Genomic DNA, 14,618 nt, shown 5'->3' on the forward strand with positions numbered 1-14,618 from the left:
CTTAGCTAATTGACATGCCCCACAAACAGATGTATATAGCGAACTAACATACTGAATATTATTAAGACTCAAGATAGATTGAACAACTTGAGACGATGGATGACCAAGGCGAGCATGCCACCGTTCTTTATTAACTCTAGGATTGATCATGGTAGTCTTGCAAGACTTTATTGCAGAGGATTTGATAGAATATAGTCCCCCTTCACATCTTCCTTGAAACAGCCTTTTCTTCGACACCTGATGTTTAATCACAAAGTGATTGGGATGAAATTCAAAGAAGGTATTATTATCTTTGGCAAGCTTATGAACATGTTGGAACTATCCCCAGCTACAGTTCCGAAGGGAGCACTGTAGCGATGAACAATGCCGAAGGGTACTGTAGAGATGAACAGTGGCGAAGGGGTCAAATTCGGGTAAAGAGAGAGAAGAGAGTGCGTGAAGGCTGGGAGGAATCCCCGTACCCTTGACCCCTTGGGTCCTTTATATAGGTGAGGGGGAGAGGTAAGACTTCCTCTCCTACCCCTGGTGGGGTACAAATATTACAAGGAGGCCTTTGGGCCTTTACATGGATTGGCCTAATTACATGGATTGCTTGATCTACATGGGCTCTATTGTGGACCTGGGCCACTCCCCCAACAGTAGCCCCTCAGCTGTAAGCTCTAATGGAACAGCAGGGCGAACAGCTACAACTATGGAAGGGCCCAGGTTTGCCGTCGACATATACGCCTCGCTAAAAACTCCATCCCAAAAACCCCGTGGGAAAAAAGGGCATGGAGAAAAGAGCGCGTACACGACTCTGGTTTTTCTTTACATGACTACTGAGCTAGACACATTCTTATAACTATGCTTCATTCTGCCAAGTGAAGGGGTCTTCGACGCTTTGCGAAGGGGTCTTCGGCGCCTGGCGAAGGTGTCTCTTCCTCCATGGCCGAAGTTGATGGTACATCTTCGTCTTTCTCGACAAAGGGTGTCTTGGCGAAGCCTGTTGTCGAGGCTTCGGCAAGCGCGGCCTCAACGTAGTCGATGAAGCAGAGGTCGAAGGCTGCTGTCGTAGCCTGCCGAAGTGAATGATGTTCTCGTCTCCGCTCACGTTCGCCGGCCAAACTCTCGGGACCTAGGACGGGATTTTAACCCGGGTACCCCCGTAGCCCCTCTGGCCGGTGTTCGCGAGTGGTAAGGATGCCGCATGTTTGACATAGTTGAAGCTGATGTGGGCTGAGTTGTCGAGGCCGAAGCCTGTCTGTCGACGTAGAAGGGGGGCAAAGTTGTCGATGAAGGCGAAGGTGTCGTGGCCGAAGACCCTCTGGTCGACACGGTCATGGTCGACGGAGACGAAGGCGTCTAGGCCGAAGCGAAGTAGTCGTGATGACCGAAGTCCCCCTGGTTGACATAGTCGGAGTCGATGGAGGCGAACTCGTCTAGGCCGAAGCGAAGTAATCGTGACCAAAGCCCCTCTGGTCGACGCAGTTGGAGTTGACGGAGTCGAATACGACTCTTTTGAGTCGTTGTCGAAGGTGCCAACGTAGCTGAAAGAGTAGTTGTTGTCGACGCAGGTGGTCGGCGATGCACTTTGTATGAAAGGACCTTTGGCTCCTCAGAGCACAAATCACCGTATCTTCAAGACTTACTGTCTGAGGTCCGAGGGGAGTGTTGCTTTTACCTGAAGCTTAGCGGCACCTCGGTCCTCGTTGGCGGGCCTTCGCCTGCCCTTTAAGTCGATTGCTGCGCTGCATTTACCGAAGGATCAGCGGCACTTCGACTTCCTGTCCTGCAGGACCATAGGTGCTTCACGCCCCTTTCTAGGGACGAGATAGACAATATAATAGATGTATGCAATTTTTTTATTTTATTTTTTATTTTTTTTAAAAAATAAATATTTAGATGCAATGATTTAATCCGAAGATATAGTTTATCTTCGCTTCGAGGGAGGCACTCTTAGCCTCATCTTCATGCATGTGTTAAATAGATGCATAAAAAGTATAGTTGAAATGTAAATGCGAGGATGACACCTTCGGTGTATGATGGATAAGTCTCATCCTGCGAAGAGTAGAAATTCCTGCATATGAGCAATAAGAGCTTTCTTAGTCGTAGGCTAAAACATGTGTACGAGGAGTAAATACTTTTATTTCCGCGAAAGCGCGTTGCCTTGGAAGTCAACCGTCACTTCGTCTTACATTTTTTGCGAAGGCGAAGGCGATGAGCAGTAAAAGGTCTATCGACACTTTGTCTTTTTTGGCCACGAAGGCATTGCCCCGGTGAGGTCAATCGTCACTTCGTCTTTTTTGTTCCCGAATGTCTCTTTTGCCTTCGGTGCGGGGGCAGGCACTCTTAACCCCCGTTTTTTGTTTTTAAGTCGAAAGGTGCGCTACCTTTGTTCTAAGGTCAAACAACACTTCGGCTTTTTGTTCCCGAAGGTCTCTTTTGTCTTCGGTGCCGGGCAGGCACTCTTAGCCCCCGTCTTTTGTTTTTAAGTCGAGAGGTGCGCTGCTTTTGTTCTAAGGTCAAACAACACTTCGGCTTTTTGTTCCCGAAGGTCTCTTTTGCCTTCGGTGCGGGGGCAGGCACTCTTAGCCCCCGTCTTTTATGCATTTGTTAGATAAATACATGGAATGTACAAGCGAAGAGTAAATGCTTCGACATGACGATAAATATAGCAGCGAAGGAAAAAAACCTTCAATGTATGAGGGATAAGCCCCATTTTGTGAATTAACAATTCTTGTACATGAGCAATAAGAGCTTTCTCATGCGAAGGTTTAAACCTGCATATGAGGAATAAATATTCCCTCGAGCGAAGGGTAAGAACCTACATATGCGAAGGACAAACGCTTTGATGCATTTATTTAATGAGTACACAAGATAATGCTTCGACATTCATGTGAAGAATATGTACTTCAGCGCAAATGTAACGGAGCGTACAAAAAATAAAAGCTTCGCCACGCGAGCGAAGGGTGAACATTTTGATGCATATGTAATTCCAGCGCATGAAGAACACTTGCTTCGCATGCGTAGAAGATAAGAATAGTAGCCTCGATGCACATGCGCAATGCAAAACGTGCGAAGCATATGTATTCCCGATTCATGATGCTGTGCACATTTATGAAAAGTATGCGCTTCATCGCAAATGAATAATGAAGACATACAGGCGTGCGAAGCGTATATACGCTGAAGTATGCATTAATGCAAATGCACAAAAAACTAATAAATAAATACTTCAGCACACAAATGCGATGTAAGAAGCATATTTCTAGCCGTATGAAAAATATAACACATATGAAAGGTGGATGCTTCGTCACACCAAAAAATTAAAACTCTCAAGCGAAGGGTAAGGAGCCTATGCGAAGGGCCAAAACCTGTATGCGAGGAATAAAGTTCCTCGAGCGAAGGGTTAGGACACACTCAAAAGACTAAATGCTTTAGGGCACGTGCAAAACGAACACATGTGATGTGAGTATGCGAAGAGTAAGACACTTCGGCATGTAAAAAATGAGCTATATCATGCGAAGGGTAAAAATCTGCTTGGGAGGGGGAAAAGCCCCTCAAGCCCTGCACATGGTTATGAAGGGTTAAATACTTTGGTGCATATGTAATACAATCACGCGAAAAATTAATTCTTTACCGTGCATGCAAGGATTAAATAATTAGATGCACCCATGATGTTGGGCATGCGAAAAGTAAGTACTTCAGCAAGTGGGTGTAATGCACACGTATGTAAAGAGCAGATGTTATGAGAATTGAATCTACTGATTAAATGGTTACACACTAACCCTTCGATGCGATGATGTCACATATAATAAGGGCAGATGCTTCAGCCGACATATGTGAAAATTAAACACTTCGTCATGCATGTATGAAAAGTGAGTGCATGCATAATTATGCAATGCTAGCAGCATATGGATGCACGTATATAAGAAATGGATGCATGAACAGCACGATAGATTACTACCTGGGTCAAAGGTCTACAAGCGAGGGTCCATTGCCAAGGTCGCTAGCCCACGGGCGAAGGCTGTGGCTCGTGTTTCCGAAGAGTCCCGCGCGATCGAAGGCTCGAGGATGGCGGACACGTGCTGCCATGACTCCCTGGAAAGCCATGTCTGTGCTGATTGCACGCACGCGCGAAGGCCGGCGCCGTCGGAGGCACGAAGGCCCCAGGCGCGAAAGCCATCGCCGCTGGAGGCGCGTTATCGACTCACGGCGAAGGCATAAAAGTGCTGACGAAGCCCGGCTAAGGTACACGCATGGTGACGAAGCCTCACGTGGTCTCGCGCGCGAAGGCTCCCGTCGCTGTAAGTGCAGAATGCGAGGGTCCACACATGTTGATGCCCGGCGAAGGCTCCCCATGTTGACGATGAGCAGCGAAGTCCTATATGCGGTGACGATGCGCAGCGAAAGCCCACGCACGAAGAGGTTGCCATGGAGCCCTGCCGTGCGAAGAACTGCTGGCCTGGTACGTCGAGTCGTCGACGACGCCGAGGCCATCCTCATACTAGGGCGGGCCACCTTTGTCCTTGGAGCGGCTACCGACCACGACCAGCGTCGACGCGAAAGCGACAGCGTCTAGCGTCGGTGCGCCCGTCCCAAACGGGTTCGCCACGGGGTGGTCCGCCGTGGCACCCTCCGGTAGCGACAGCCGCCAGTACCGGTCGTTGAGGATCCGGCTGAGGAATGCAACATCGGTGCATTTCGCCCCCGACAGCGTGCGCGCCACACCGCCGAAGAAGGGCATCAGTAGGACAATCGTGAACGGAGTCGGGCGCGAGATCGGCATGTTCCGCCGCCGAGCTGAACCGCACGGCGAGGTGGAGCGCGATGTTGCCACTGGCCGAGTCACTGGTCATGAACACCCGGCCGGAGTCCGTGGCCTCGGCGAGCCACGGGTCGCTGCCGTCCCTCGCCTCTTCTTTCCGCAGCTCCCGTAGCCATAGCAGCGAGTTGTCCAGCGGAGACGAAAGACCTCGGTGCGTCGAAGGCAAGGCGACACCGAAGCTCCTAAGACCACGTCTGCGAGGTGGACGAGGTCCGTGAATGCCCATCTAGCTGCACTGGATTGCACATACGCCATTGGTTCCAGAGGGCCCACGCGTGTGATGGCACAGGTGTGCTAGCCCCGCTCGTGTTGTGCGATGGCACCCGTGGTAGCGGAGGCCCACATGCAGTGGCGAATTTCGTCTAGTCCGATGGCCTAGCGGTGGACGGCGAAGGCGCGAGCGCGCAGTGACGACGCCCGGCGAAGACCCATTCGCAACAGCGAAGGACCACTCACTTCGGAACTGGATCCCCGCGGAGTCGCTGTAGGTGGCCGCCTGTCGAAGGCCCACGCGCGGTCGAGCCAGGGCGAAGTCGTACAGATAGCATCAGCATAGGTAGCAACACAAAGCGATCTAGAACGAAGGGTCTGTTGCGAGCGAAGAGAGCAGCTGGGTGTTGAGTGCCTCTCCCGAAGGTTCCTGTCTTTTACGAAATTAAGACAGGACAAAGGTGAAATAGATAATCAAGTCTAACGGCGAAGATAATCTTTTCCTTCGAAGGTTGACGAAGGGTTTCTTTTCCCCGATGAAGGGTTGACGAAGGGTTGTTTCCTGACGAAGGCCCGACGAAGGGTTGACGAAGGGTTGCTCTTCGACGAAAGCTTGACGGAGGGTTCCTTTCGTACGAAGGGTGTCGCTTTTGACGAAGGGTGTCCCTTGACGAAGGGTGGCTCTTTTGACGAAGGGTGTCTCTTTTGACGAAGGGTGTCTCTTGACGAAGGCCTGACGGAGGGTTCCTTTTGTACGAAGGGTGTCCCTTTTGACGAAGGGTGTCCCTTGATGAAGGGTGGCTCTTTTGACGAAGGTTTGCTCTGATCCGAAGGTCTTCTCACTCTTTAGAACCGAATCCCCACGGTCGGCGCCAACTGTTGGAACTATCCCCAGCTACAGTTCCGAAAGGAGCACTGTAGCGATGAACAGTGCGAAGGGGTCAAATTCGGGTAAAGAGAGAGAAGAGAGTGCGTGAAGGCTGGGAGGAATCCCCGTACCCTTGACCCCTTGGGTCCTTTATATAGGTGAGGGGGAGAGGTAAGACTTCCTCTGCCACCCCTGGTGGGGTACAAATATTACAAGGAGGTCTTTGGGCCTTTACATGGGTTGGCCTAATTACATGGATTGTTTGATCTACATGGACTCTATTGTGGACCTGGGCCACTCCCCCAACAGAACACAAAGGAGATTTTTGGATATTTGTGGAACATGGAGACCATTTTTAAGGTTGAGATTGGTAGTAGCAATATTAATAGAGCAATGACCAATGTGTGAAATACGCAAATCTTTGCCATTGCCAACTCGTACTTGACCAGTGCTTTGATATCTCTCATGCATGGTAAGATGATCAAGGTCACTTGTGATGTGGTCTGTTGCCCCTGTATTTTTATACCAGGGATCAATCTGGTATGATGGTGTCGAAGTTGCAGTCATGGCTGTCGTCGGTATCTCCTCTTGGTAGCTCTAATCAAATCGGTGCCAACACTTTATGGTAGTGTGGCCGATTTTGCCACATACTTGGCATGATGGCTTTGCACCACGACCACCTTGTACAGTGTTTGCCGCCTCTTTGGTTTGGTTGCTACGACCTCGCCCTCGCCCATGACTTGCATGACCCCCACGCCCTTGACCGCGCCCAGTAAAGTTCGCCGAGGAGCCAGAGCCGGAGAGGTGGACTGCAGTTTGGTTGTGCTCAAGTCTCATCTCAAAACTCATGAGGTGGGAGTAGACTTCTTCAAATGTCATATCGCTGAGTCTTGTGGTGATGGCGGTTACCAATGGATCACATTCAGATCCAAGGCTGGAGAGAAGATACGAGACAATCTCATCATCTCTCAGAGGAGCCCGATTGCTGCAAGGGTGTCCGCAAGATTCTTGATATGTCGGTAGTACTCCAGGGCTGAGAGATCCTTCTTCTTCATGTTCGCCAGCTGCATGTGGATGTTGATCACACGCGCGCGAGATCTAGATGCAAAGAGGTTTTTCAAGACCACCCATGCATCACGCGATGTGCAACACATCAGCACATGGTTAGGGAAGCAAGAATGCCACTCAAGATAGCTTGATCCTAGTTATACCAATTTTGCCATGCCATATTGATGGTCTGAGTGGCGCCATCAGCAGAGGTCGTGGCGATCATCTTTGATGGACTCAAGATGGATCCATCCATCGTAGCCAATGAGGCTCGTGCTTCTCAGGTAGGGCAAGAACTGTGCCCACCATAGCATGTAGTTATCTTTTCCTAGCTTTATGGTGACTGAATGCATCACAGGGAGAGAGATGGTTGCACCAGCCATGGTGGAAAATGAAGTGGAGATGGTACATGTGTCGGCGATGGAGAAGGAACCAGTCATCGACATTAGGATCGGAAAGACTCTGATGCCATGTAAGTTGATTTGGGTTAATGAACTGCAGTGGGTCAGCTACGTGTTGATATAAACAGACAAATACATGGTGGTGAAACCCTAGCCCGCCGTCAATACATCAATCTTATGCATAAAGATCATTGGCGGCTAGGGCTTGGTTTTACAAGGAAAGTAATCTTATCTCTAACATATCTCTAAACGTATCTCTTAACACCTGGAAGCTTCTAGAACATTCCGAGCTGCGGCCTCCTCCTCCAGTTCGTGCTCGGGTTGGGTCATTGCGGCTCGGGATTTCGCGGGGAACCGGCGCGGTGGATTTGGGGGGCTCGTGAGGGGTTGGTATGGCGGTTCCGTGCCACCTCCTCATCGTGGTGGTTCTCTGCGCCGCGATCGCCTTCACCAACCCCCCCTGATGGTGCGTCTCATGGCCTCCATTCCGTAGGTTCGCGACGATCGAGCACTTGTCCCGTGTCACGCACTAATTTGTGCGCATGTACCTACGTGCTCGCGTGTGGTGTCTCCGAGTGCTCATGTGAATGTCGTTGCTTGCGCGCGTTCTAGCCCTCGCTTGTACGCGTGAGCTGGTCCATGTCGGTGTGAAGGTCCGCTGCGCGCACCTGTGCGTGTGCCTGTGTATGCTTGCGAGTTGCGATGGCGTGTAGGTATGTGATTGTTGGCTATGGTCGCGAGATGGCTATCTATGCGTGCTCACACTTGGGATTGATTGTAGTCGGATAAAAGGTTCTTAAGTTATATGCCAGAATAAGAGTGTGTTCCCTTTGTTCAATACCTTAGTGTGATTTCATCCTGTTGTTGTTTGTGTGTTTTAGTGCTCTGAACTTTGAACTTTGAACGCGGTAGGTTCTAATGGGCTCACTACATCATGCTTATTTTGTTGTTGTCTTTGTCGCTTCACAGCGCTAGCGCTTTGGGGATTATATAGCACATTGGAGCCGCCGTGGCAGCTTTCTGGGTGGACATTCGAGGGTGGTGACCCCTGCGGTGAGGGTGATGAATGTGGACAGTGGAGAGGCGTCTTTTGCAAGGGTTCATTTGTCGTCACAACGTAATTCCTAACTTAACTCTTAACTTAGTGATTAGTTTTGCTTGCAAATTTATAGAAAGCTGATTAAGTGACTTTGTTATTTGTCCTGTTACTCACATGCAGAAATATTAGTGGGTTCGGAGTTGGTGGATGGTCTGGCCCGGAGTTGCTCAAGTTCCAGTCGTTGAAAAAGCTGTGAGCTTCAGCTTCTAATTACCATGTTTTTGGTCTCTGTTAGCTGGTTATGACTTCACAATTCTTGATTCAATTTGGTTTCCGGTGCTTTACTGCATGGTGATGATAGGGATTTGAGCTTCAATAACATTGCTGGTGAAATACCACCCTCTTTGCCCCCAAGTGTGGAATACTTGTATGTCCCTTTTGCCCTTCTTTGGTCACTCACTTTTAGCTGACTGATCTGTAACCTTTGTCTCAGGAACTTCAGCTACAATAAACTCTCTGGAGTAATTGGTGATGTTTTCATTAACATGGATAGCTTAGGAACGATGTAAGTTCCCACGTCTTAATTACTCGATCATTTTTCAATACTTAGAAGTGATTTGACAAGCACCAATTTATTGTGTGGAGCATGACATAAAAATTCTTCCATCCCATGACATCCACACTTAATATTATGCATCTATGATAGAAACTTCAGCTACACGTAAGTGTCTATATATTCGTTTGGTAGCATCTATTCCTCTAGTATTTGTGGATATGGCCCTTGTGGTTACTTCTACAGTTGTGCAGTTGTTCCCATGCACTAATTCTTGCACCTGAGTTTTTGACATTGTCTGTCTGATGTTTTCTTTCATTCACAATGGACCATATGATGTAGTTGTTGTCTATCATGTGGATTATGTTCTGTGTGCTCATCATGGTGTCCTGATTTTTTTATGCTTTCTTTGTTTCCATTTTTGTTATGATGTGTTCTATGGTTCCTCAATAGAGTCTTCCACCTGTGAGTATCCAGCTCATTTTGTTTATTAATACAAGCACACATTTCGATGCTAGAGCAGTTCCTTTCCACCCTTCATGGATTCCCTCGTCATGAGCATCCTTATATTTTTCCCAACTTATTTTAGGTAAGTATAAATATTTCAGTATTTGATCTTTAGTCACTTCATGTCACGTTTGGTTTCCCCTCGTTTTCAGGGATTTGTCATTCAATGCTTTCAGTGGTAACCAACCAAGATCATTTAGCTCATTAACGAACCTTCATTATCTGTAAGAGTGACCTGCCTTCTGAGCTATTTCACAGGATCTGTGATTTTGTTAGCAGACCTTCCATTGTCAGCCCTGTAAGAAATTTGACTGGATTTATTGCTTAAAAAAATTACCTGCATTTTATCCATCTTAACTCTAAAGGCTAATGATAATGAATTGCTTGCACATCAACATTGAAAATAATCACTTCAGTGGTTATATTCCTGAAACCTTTGAGTCCATTCTTAGAGTTGAGGTATTGAATTCCGCTATAAGTTGCTCTCCTCCCCTTCCTCTCTGCATATCTTTGTGCCTTGGCTTCATATGTAGCTAAATAAATGATTAATCTGGTGGTCAACATTCCAGGATTGATGGAAACCAATTTCAACCTGGTTTCAAACATGCACCATCCTCATTTACTTGGAGGACCCATTCACCTCCAACTCAATCTCTGCCTCCACCTCCACGTCCACCTGGACCACCTCCACCAGCAGCTAAGCAGAATTCAAAGTACAGGCCAAATTCTCCAAAGCCTTCTATTAGCTATTCTTTTCTGCACAGTTGTAGCCACCATAAGAAGTCACACTCTCGAGTGACAGCTGCTGCAATAGTTAGTGCCACTTGTACAGTATTTGTACTCATTGTTGGATTGGTTCTGAAAAGCAGTGCATGCAGCCTAAGATCATCTCCAACTGTTTTCCGTCAGACTTAGAATCTCTTCACGAAGGAAATTTCGTTTTCTTTAATGTTTCAACGATCTTCCTTCACGGTTCTCGTCACGAAAGGATTCCCAAGGTCATTCCCTTCAGGATGGGATTATGTCTCATTTTTCTTCACGAATCCCTTCGAAGAGAAGCTGTTGGAGATGAGAGAAAATAAAGAGAATGTGAACGTGGAATGGAATCGGGAAGAAAATGAAATGAAGGAAATATGGTTGGAGATGATCTAAGAGCACCTCTAACCACGCCAAGACTTTACCAGACAATATGGAAAGAGGTAGAAACTAGGAGCTTATATTATTATAGCATAACAATTTCACTTGTTTTGTTCTCATCACAAATCTGACCCAAACTGAAAATCTAGGACTCACCATAAAACCTATACCCTTGTTATTTTCAAGGCACATTGATCAAATTCGTCCACAGATATTTGCTTTTATGGGATAAACTTAGATTCTTTCACATCATTGAAACTCATATTTTTCATTTTGCAATCCCTAAGCGAATGAGGTCCTGTATTCTTGGAGTTCTCTATTGACTGGCAATGAGACTTCTTCTAGTAATGGCATTACATCTGAAAGAGTTCCCAAAATAAAAAGTTGGTCCAAGACATCTAAAAACCTTCTAACTGCAAAACAGTTTCCAGTTGTAGACATTTTGGCGGCTACCAGGAACTTCAATGAAGAATGCCTTATCGGTGAAGGTTTCACTGGCCGAGTTTACAGAGGTGATTTTCCTGATGGCCAGGTATGACACTGTGATTATAAACATACAACTTATTGTCTTCTTTAGTAGCCTTGTTGGAAATGACATTATTAGTTTGTTAATGTAGAAGAAGCTCCTATGACATGAATTAAGTCTGATTTCTACAACATGCATTTCAGAACCCTAAATAGATGAAGTCTGGTTCAAAAGGTTTAGTGACTATATTCTACTACTATTTTCACCCATAAATTAATCCCCCCCCCCCCCAGCTCGCTCCTTGTTTGCATGAAAGCTCTCAGTGCTCTTTATGTTTTTTTTCTACTCGCCTACCTAGCAGTGTTGGACGGTGGATGACCATATAAGCACTATTATAGAATCCATTTAGTAAGACATCTCTGTACAGATGGATCTATAGAGTCGCCTGTATAAAAGGTACCACAGATGGCTCTAAACTAGAACCGTCTGAGAAAATAGCAACAAATAGTTGCAACAAAGCTGGATGCTACAGTACAGAACAGACTGTTTGTACTGTTCCTTTTTTAACAGAAGATTCTAATTTAGAACCGTTTGTAATATTATTATCAATAGTACAAACAGTTGTAGTTTGTAACCGTCTGTATTGTTCATTTTTCTCCAAATAATTCTAATTTAGAACCGTCTGTACTATTGATAATAATATTACAAACGGTTCTAAATTAGAACCTTCTGTTAAAAAAGGAACAGTACAAACGGTTCTAAACTTAGAACCGTTTGTACTAATAGTGTTCCACTCATTTTAAGTGTATATCTTATATAGATTATTTTTATATAATGGTTAGCAATAAATAACATGTGAGATAGTAAAGAATGTTCACGTGAGATTAGAGGTTGCAGGTTCGACTCCTAGAAAACACACTTACGATAATTCGTGTGAAAAATCGTGTGACTAACGACCGCACCTACATAATAATATAGGAGGCTAGTGTGGGTAGAAAAAAATATATTTTAGATTTTTTTAGCTCTAGAAAACTTAGTACAAACGGTTCCAATAACAGGCCGTCTATAAAAATAATTTGTACATACGGTTCAAAAATCATATGTACAGATCTGATTTGTACAGACTCTTTTTCACAAACGGTTTAAAAAAGTGTTTTGTACAGAGTTTCCGAACCGTATGTATAAATCATTTTTCTATTAGTGAAGGGTCATTGTGTGTGTGGGGGGGGGGGGGGGGGGGGGGAGGGAGGGGTTGTTACCAGTTCAAAGGGTACACGGACGATGGAATTCCTAGTCCCATACTCTCTGAAATCTGTATCTTAGTGTGATTTTGTTCAGTGGTCTATAAAAAATGTGATTTTCCTAAATATTGATGGTACTGAATTTGCTACAGCCTACAGGTCATCATATTTTCTATTTTTTATATGTATAATGGAACATTTCTCAATGTATTCACAGCTCCTGGCTATCATAAGGATTGACATGGTAGATTTGTCATTGTCAAAACAAGATGAGCTAATGGACATGCTTTGGAATATCTCCAGATTAAAGCACCCCAATATCTGTGCGCTTGTGGGATATTTGGCCATTGTGCACTACTATATGAGTATGCAGAAAATGGTTCTCTTGATGATATTTTGTTTTCAGCAGCCACAAGGTCCAGAGTTTTGTCATGGAAAGCTCGGATGAAGATAGCTTTTGGTTGCCTATGCTCTGGAGTAAGACTTTCATTCCCACAACATTCTTTTTTATTTTGTACTGCACGATTATCAATTACACCTATCTCATAACCTTAATAGTTCATTTTGGTTTTCTAGTTTGATCACTGATAAGATTTGATATAAAAACATGCTCAAAAGCTGAGTTGAACTGATGCCTCCATTATTTTATTTTGTTTTGTATACTGGCAATATCTTTCCCAATTTTTTATATGCATCTTTGTCTCTGCAGATACATTCAGTTGACGTGTTCCCCTCCAGTTGCTCATGGAAATATTAATGCTAGAAATATTTTGCTTGATGCTCAGCTCATGCCCTACCTCAGTGACGGTGGATTAACCAAGTTAAGCCATTTTGTCAGCACCACAAGAATGGTCAGTGTTCACAAGTTTCCCAGTTACCAAGGATAGTATTACTACTTCGTATGGAATCTTTAGCATGGTGATGCAGTTAATATCTATTTTGATTAATTCTAAGATCAAATTGCACCTCGGATGCCAATCCTCTTGGAGTCCCCATGCTTAAATGACCATGGACTTTCCGGATTGGAATATGAATTCAAAACAAAAACTGCTTCTCATTGAAATTAAGATTTGTCACCGGACATACTCAGATGTTGACACTTGTGAAATATTGGCTTAACACTCGCTTAATTTGCTCTCTACTCCCCCCCCCCCCCCCCAAGCATTTTAAGCCTGTTAGAGTAGTGTGTCCACAAAAATCACTTGCGCCTTAAAAAAAAAGATACACAATGATTGATGCTGCTTTATGCTCGAATGCTATGCTGCATTGTTTTAAATTTAGTCCATTTAACTCAATTTGTTGGCCATTAATGGTTCCTCGTTTGCTTATTTTTCAAAAAACAATTCCTCAACAGAAGGATTTAGAAGCTCGCACAAATTTAGAAGCTCGCACCAGTGCTAAAGGCTATGCTGCCCCTGAGCTTGTTGATCCAGGAGCAGATAACATCAAAGCTAATATTTACAGTTTTGGTGTGATTTTGCTTGTGCTTTCGACTGGGCAAAAGGCTTTTGACAGGTATGTATTCGTTCTCACACTTCTGTAACAAAAGTTGCAATCTGGTTTTTTAATGGAATTTCTTACTCTTCAGTTCAATAAGGGAAAATGAGCAGCTTCTAGTAGATTGAGCAACTCCTCATCTCCATGACCTTGATTCTTTGAAAAGAATAACTGATCCAAGAATAAGTGGCTCTATGCAACCTAAAGTTATCTCTTCGTTAGGCAACATCATCTCGCTTTGCGTCAAGGTAGTTTTCTCCATTCTCTTTTCTGGTACATATTTGCTTTGAACGTTTTGGCTTTGTGGACACAAGCTGGAAATTGGAACACCGTGCATGGTGCTAGTTGAAAGGCTAAGAATATGCTATACATAAATTGTGAAGCACTAAAGCTGAAAATATCTTGTTGCAGCAACTCTAATGCTTTCTACCTTGATCAAATGGACTTTAGCATACTTTTCTGCAGAAGTCACTTATGGTATTTCTTGGTCAATGCAGCAATCACCAGAGCTTCGCCCGCAGATGGCAATCATAGCAGATAAATTAGTAAAGCTTGTCCAATCAACTAGTCCTCAAAAGGCAATCACAGCAAAGCACTTGGAGGTTGATGCTCAGGATCCCTCTTTCGTAACAACCCGACTGTATTTGAGCCATCCTATACTGGTATGTCACTCGATAATACTTCTTTCTTCTTATGTTCTAATATTAAAGCCCCAACTTGACCATTCTGATCAGTCAAAGTGGAACCGAGAGCCGCCTCTCCCGGTGATGAAGGCCCGTCATTCTTCCCCAATTCTATCAGGTCTCATGCTGTCTTTTCTTTTTTTCTAGAATACGCAAGAAAACTGT

The 14,618-nt window shown here is 45.1% G+C and overlaps 1 protein-coding gene, 1 non-coding gene and 1 pseudogene across 2 annotated transcripts; 1 reads left to right on the plus strand and 2 right to left on the minus strand.

Moving 5' to 3' along the window:
• Window positions 1-4,483: 4,483 nt before the first annotated feature.
• LOC133917467 (carboxylesterase 15-like) lies at window positions 4,484-5,030 on the minus strand. The gene is made up of 2 exons (XM_062361366.1): window positions 4,708-5,030; window positions 4,484-4,655 (listed from the first exon to the last, which is right to left on the minus strand). Exons 1-2 carry the CDS (start codon window positions 5,028-5,030, stop codon window positions 4,484-4,486), a joined length of 495 nt encoding a protein of 164 aa, XP_062217350.1.
• Window positions 5,031-6,718: 1,688 nt separating this feature from the next.
• Window positions 6,719-6,857, minus strand: LOC133920197 (small nucleolar RNA Z247). Its single transcript, XR_009910014.1, has one exon. It is a non-coding gene; the product is annotated as a small nucleolar RNA Z247 (small nucleolar RNA).
• Window positions 6,858-7,310: 453 nt separating this feature from the next.
• Window positions 7,311-14,491, plus strand: LOC133917470 (protein STRUBBELIG-RECEPTOR FAMILY 8-like; annotated as a pseudogene).
• Window positions 14,492-14,618: the final 127 nt, after the last annotated feature.

The sequence above is a fragment of the Phragmites australis genome, chromosome 5 (genome assembly GCF_958298935.1).
Source record: "Phragmites australis chromosome 5, lpPhrAust1.1, whole genome shotgun sequence".
NCBI classification, from domain to species: Eukaryota; Viridiplantae; Streptophyta; class Magnoliopsida; order Poales; family Poaceae; genus Phragmites; species Phragmites australis.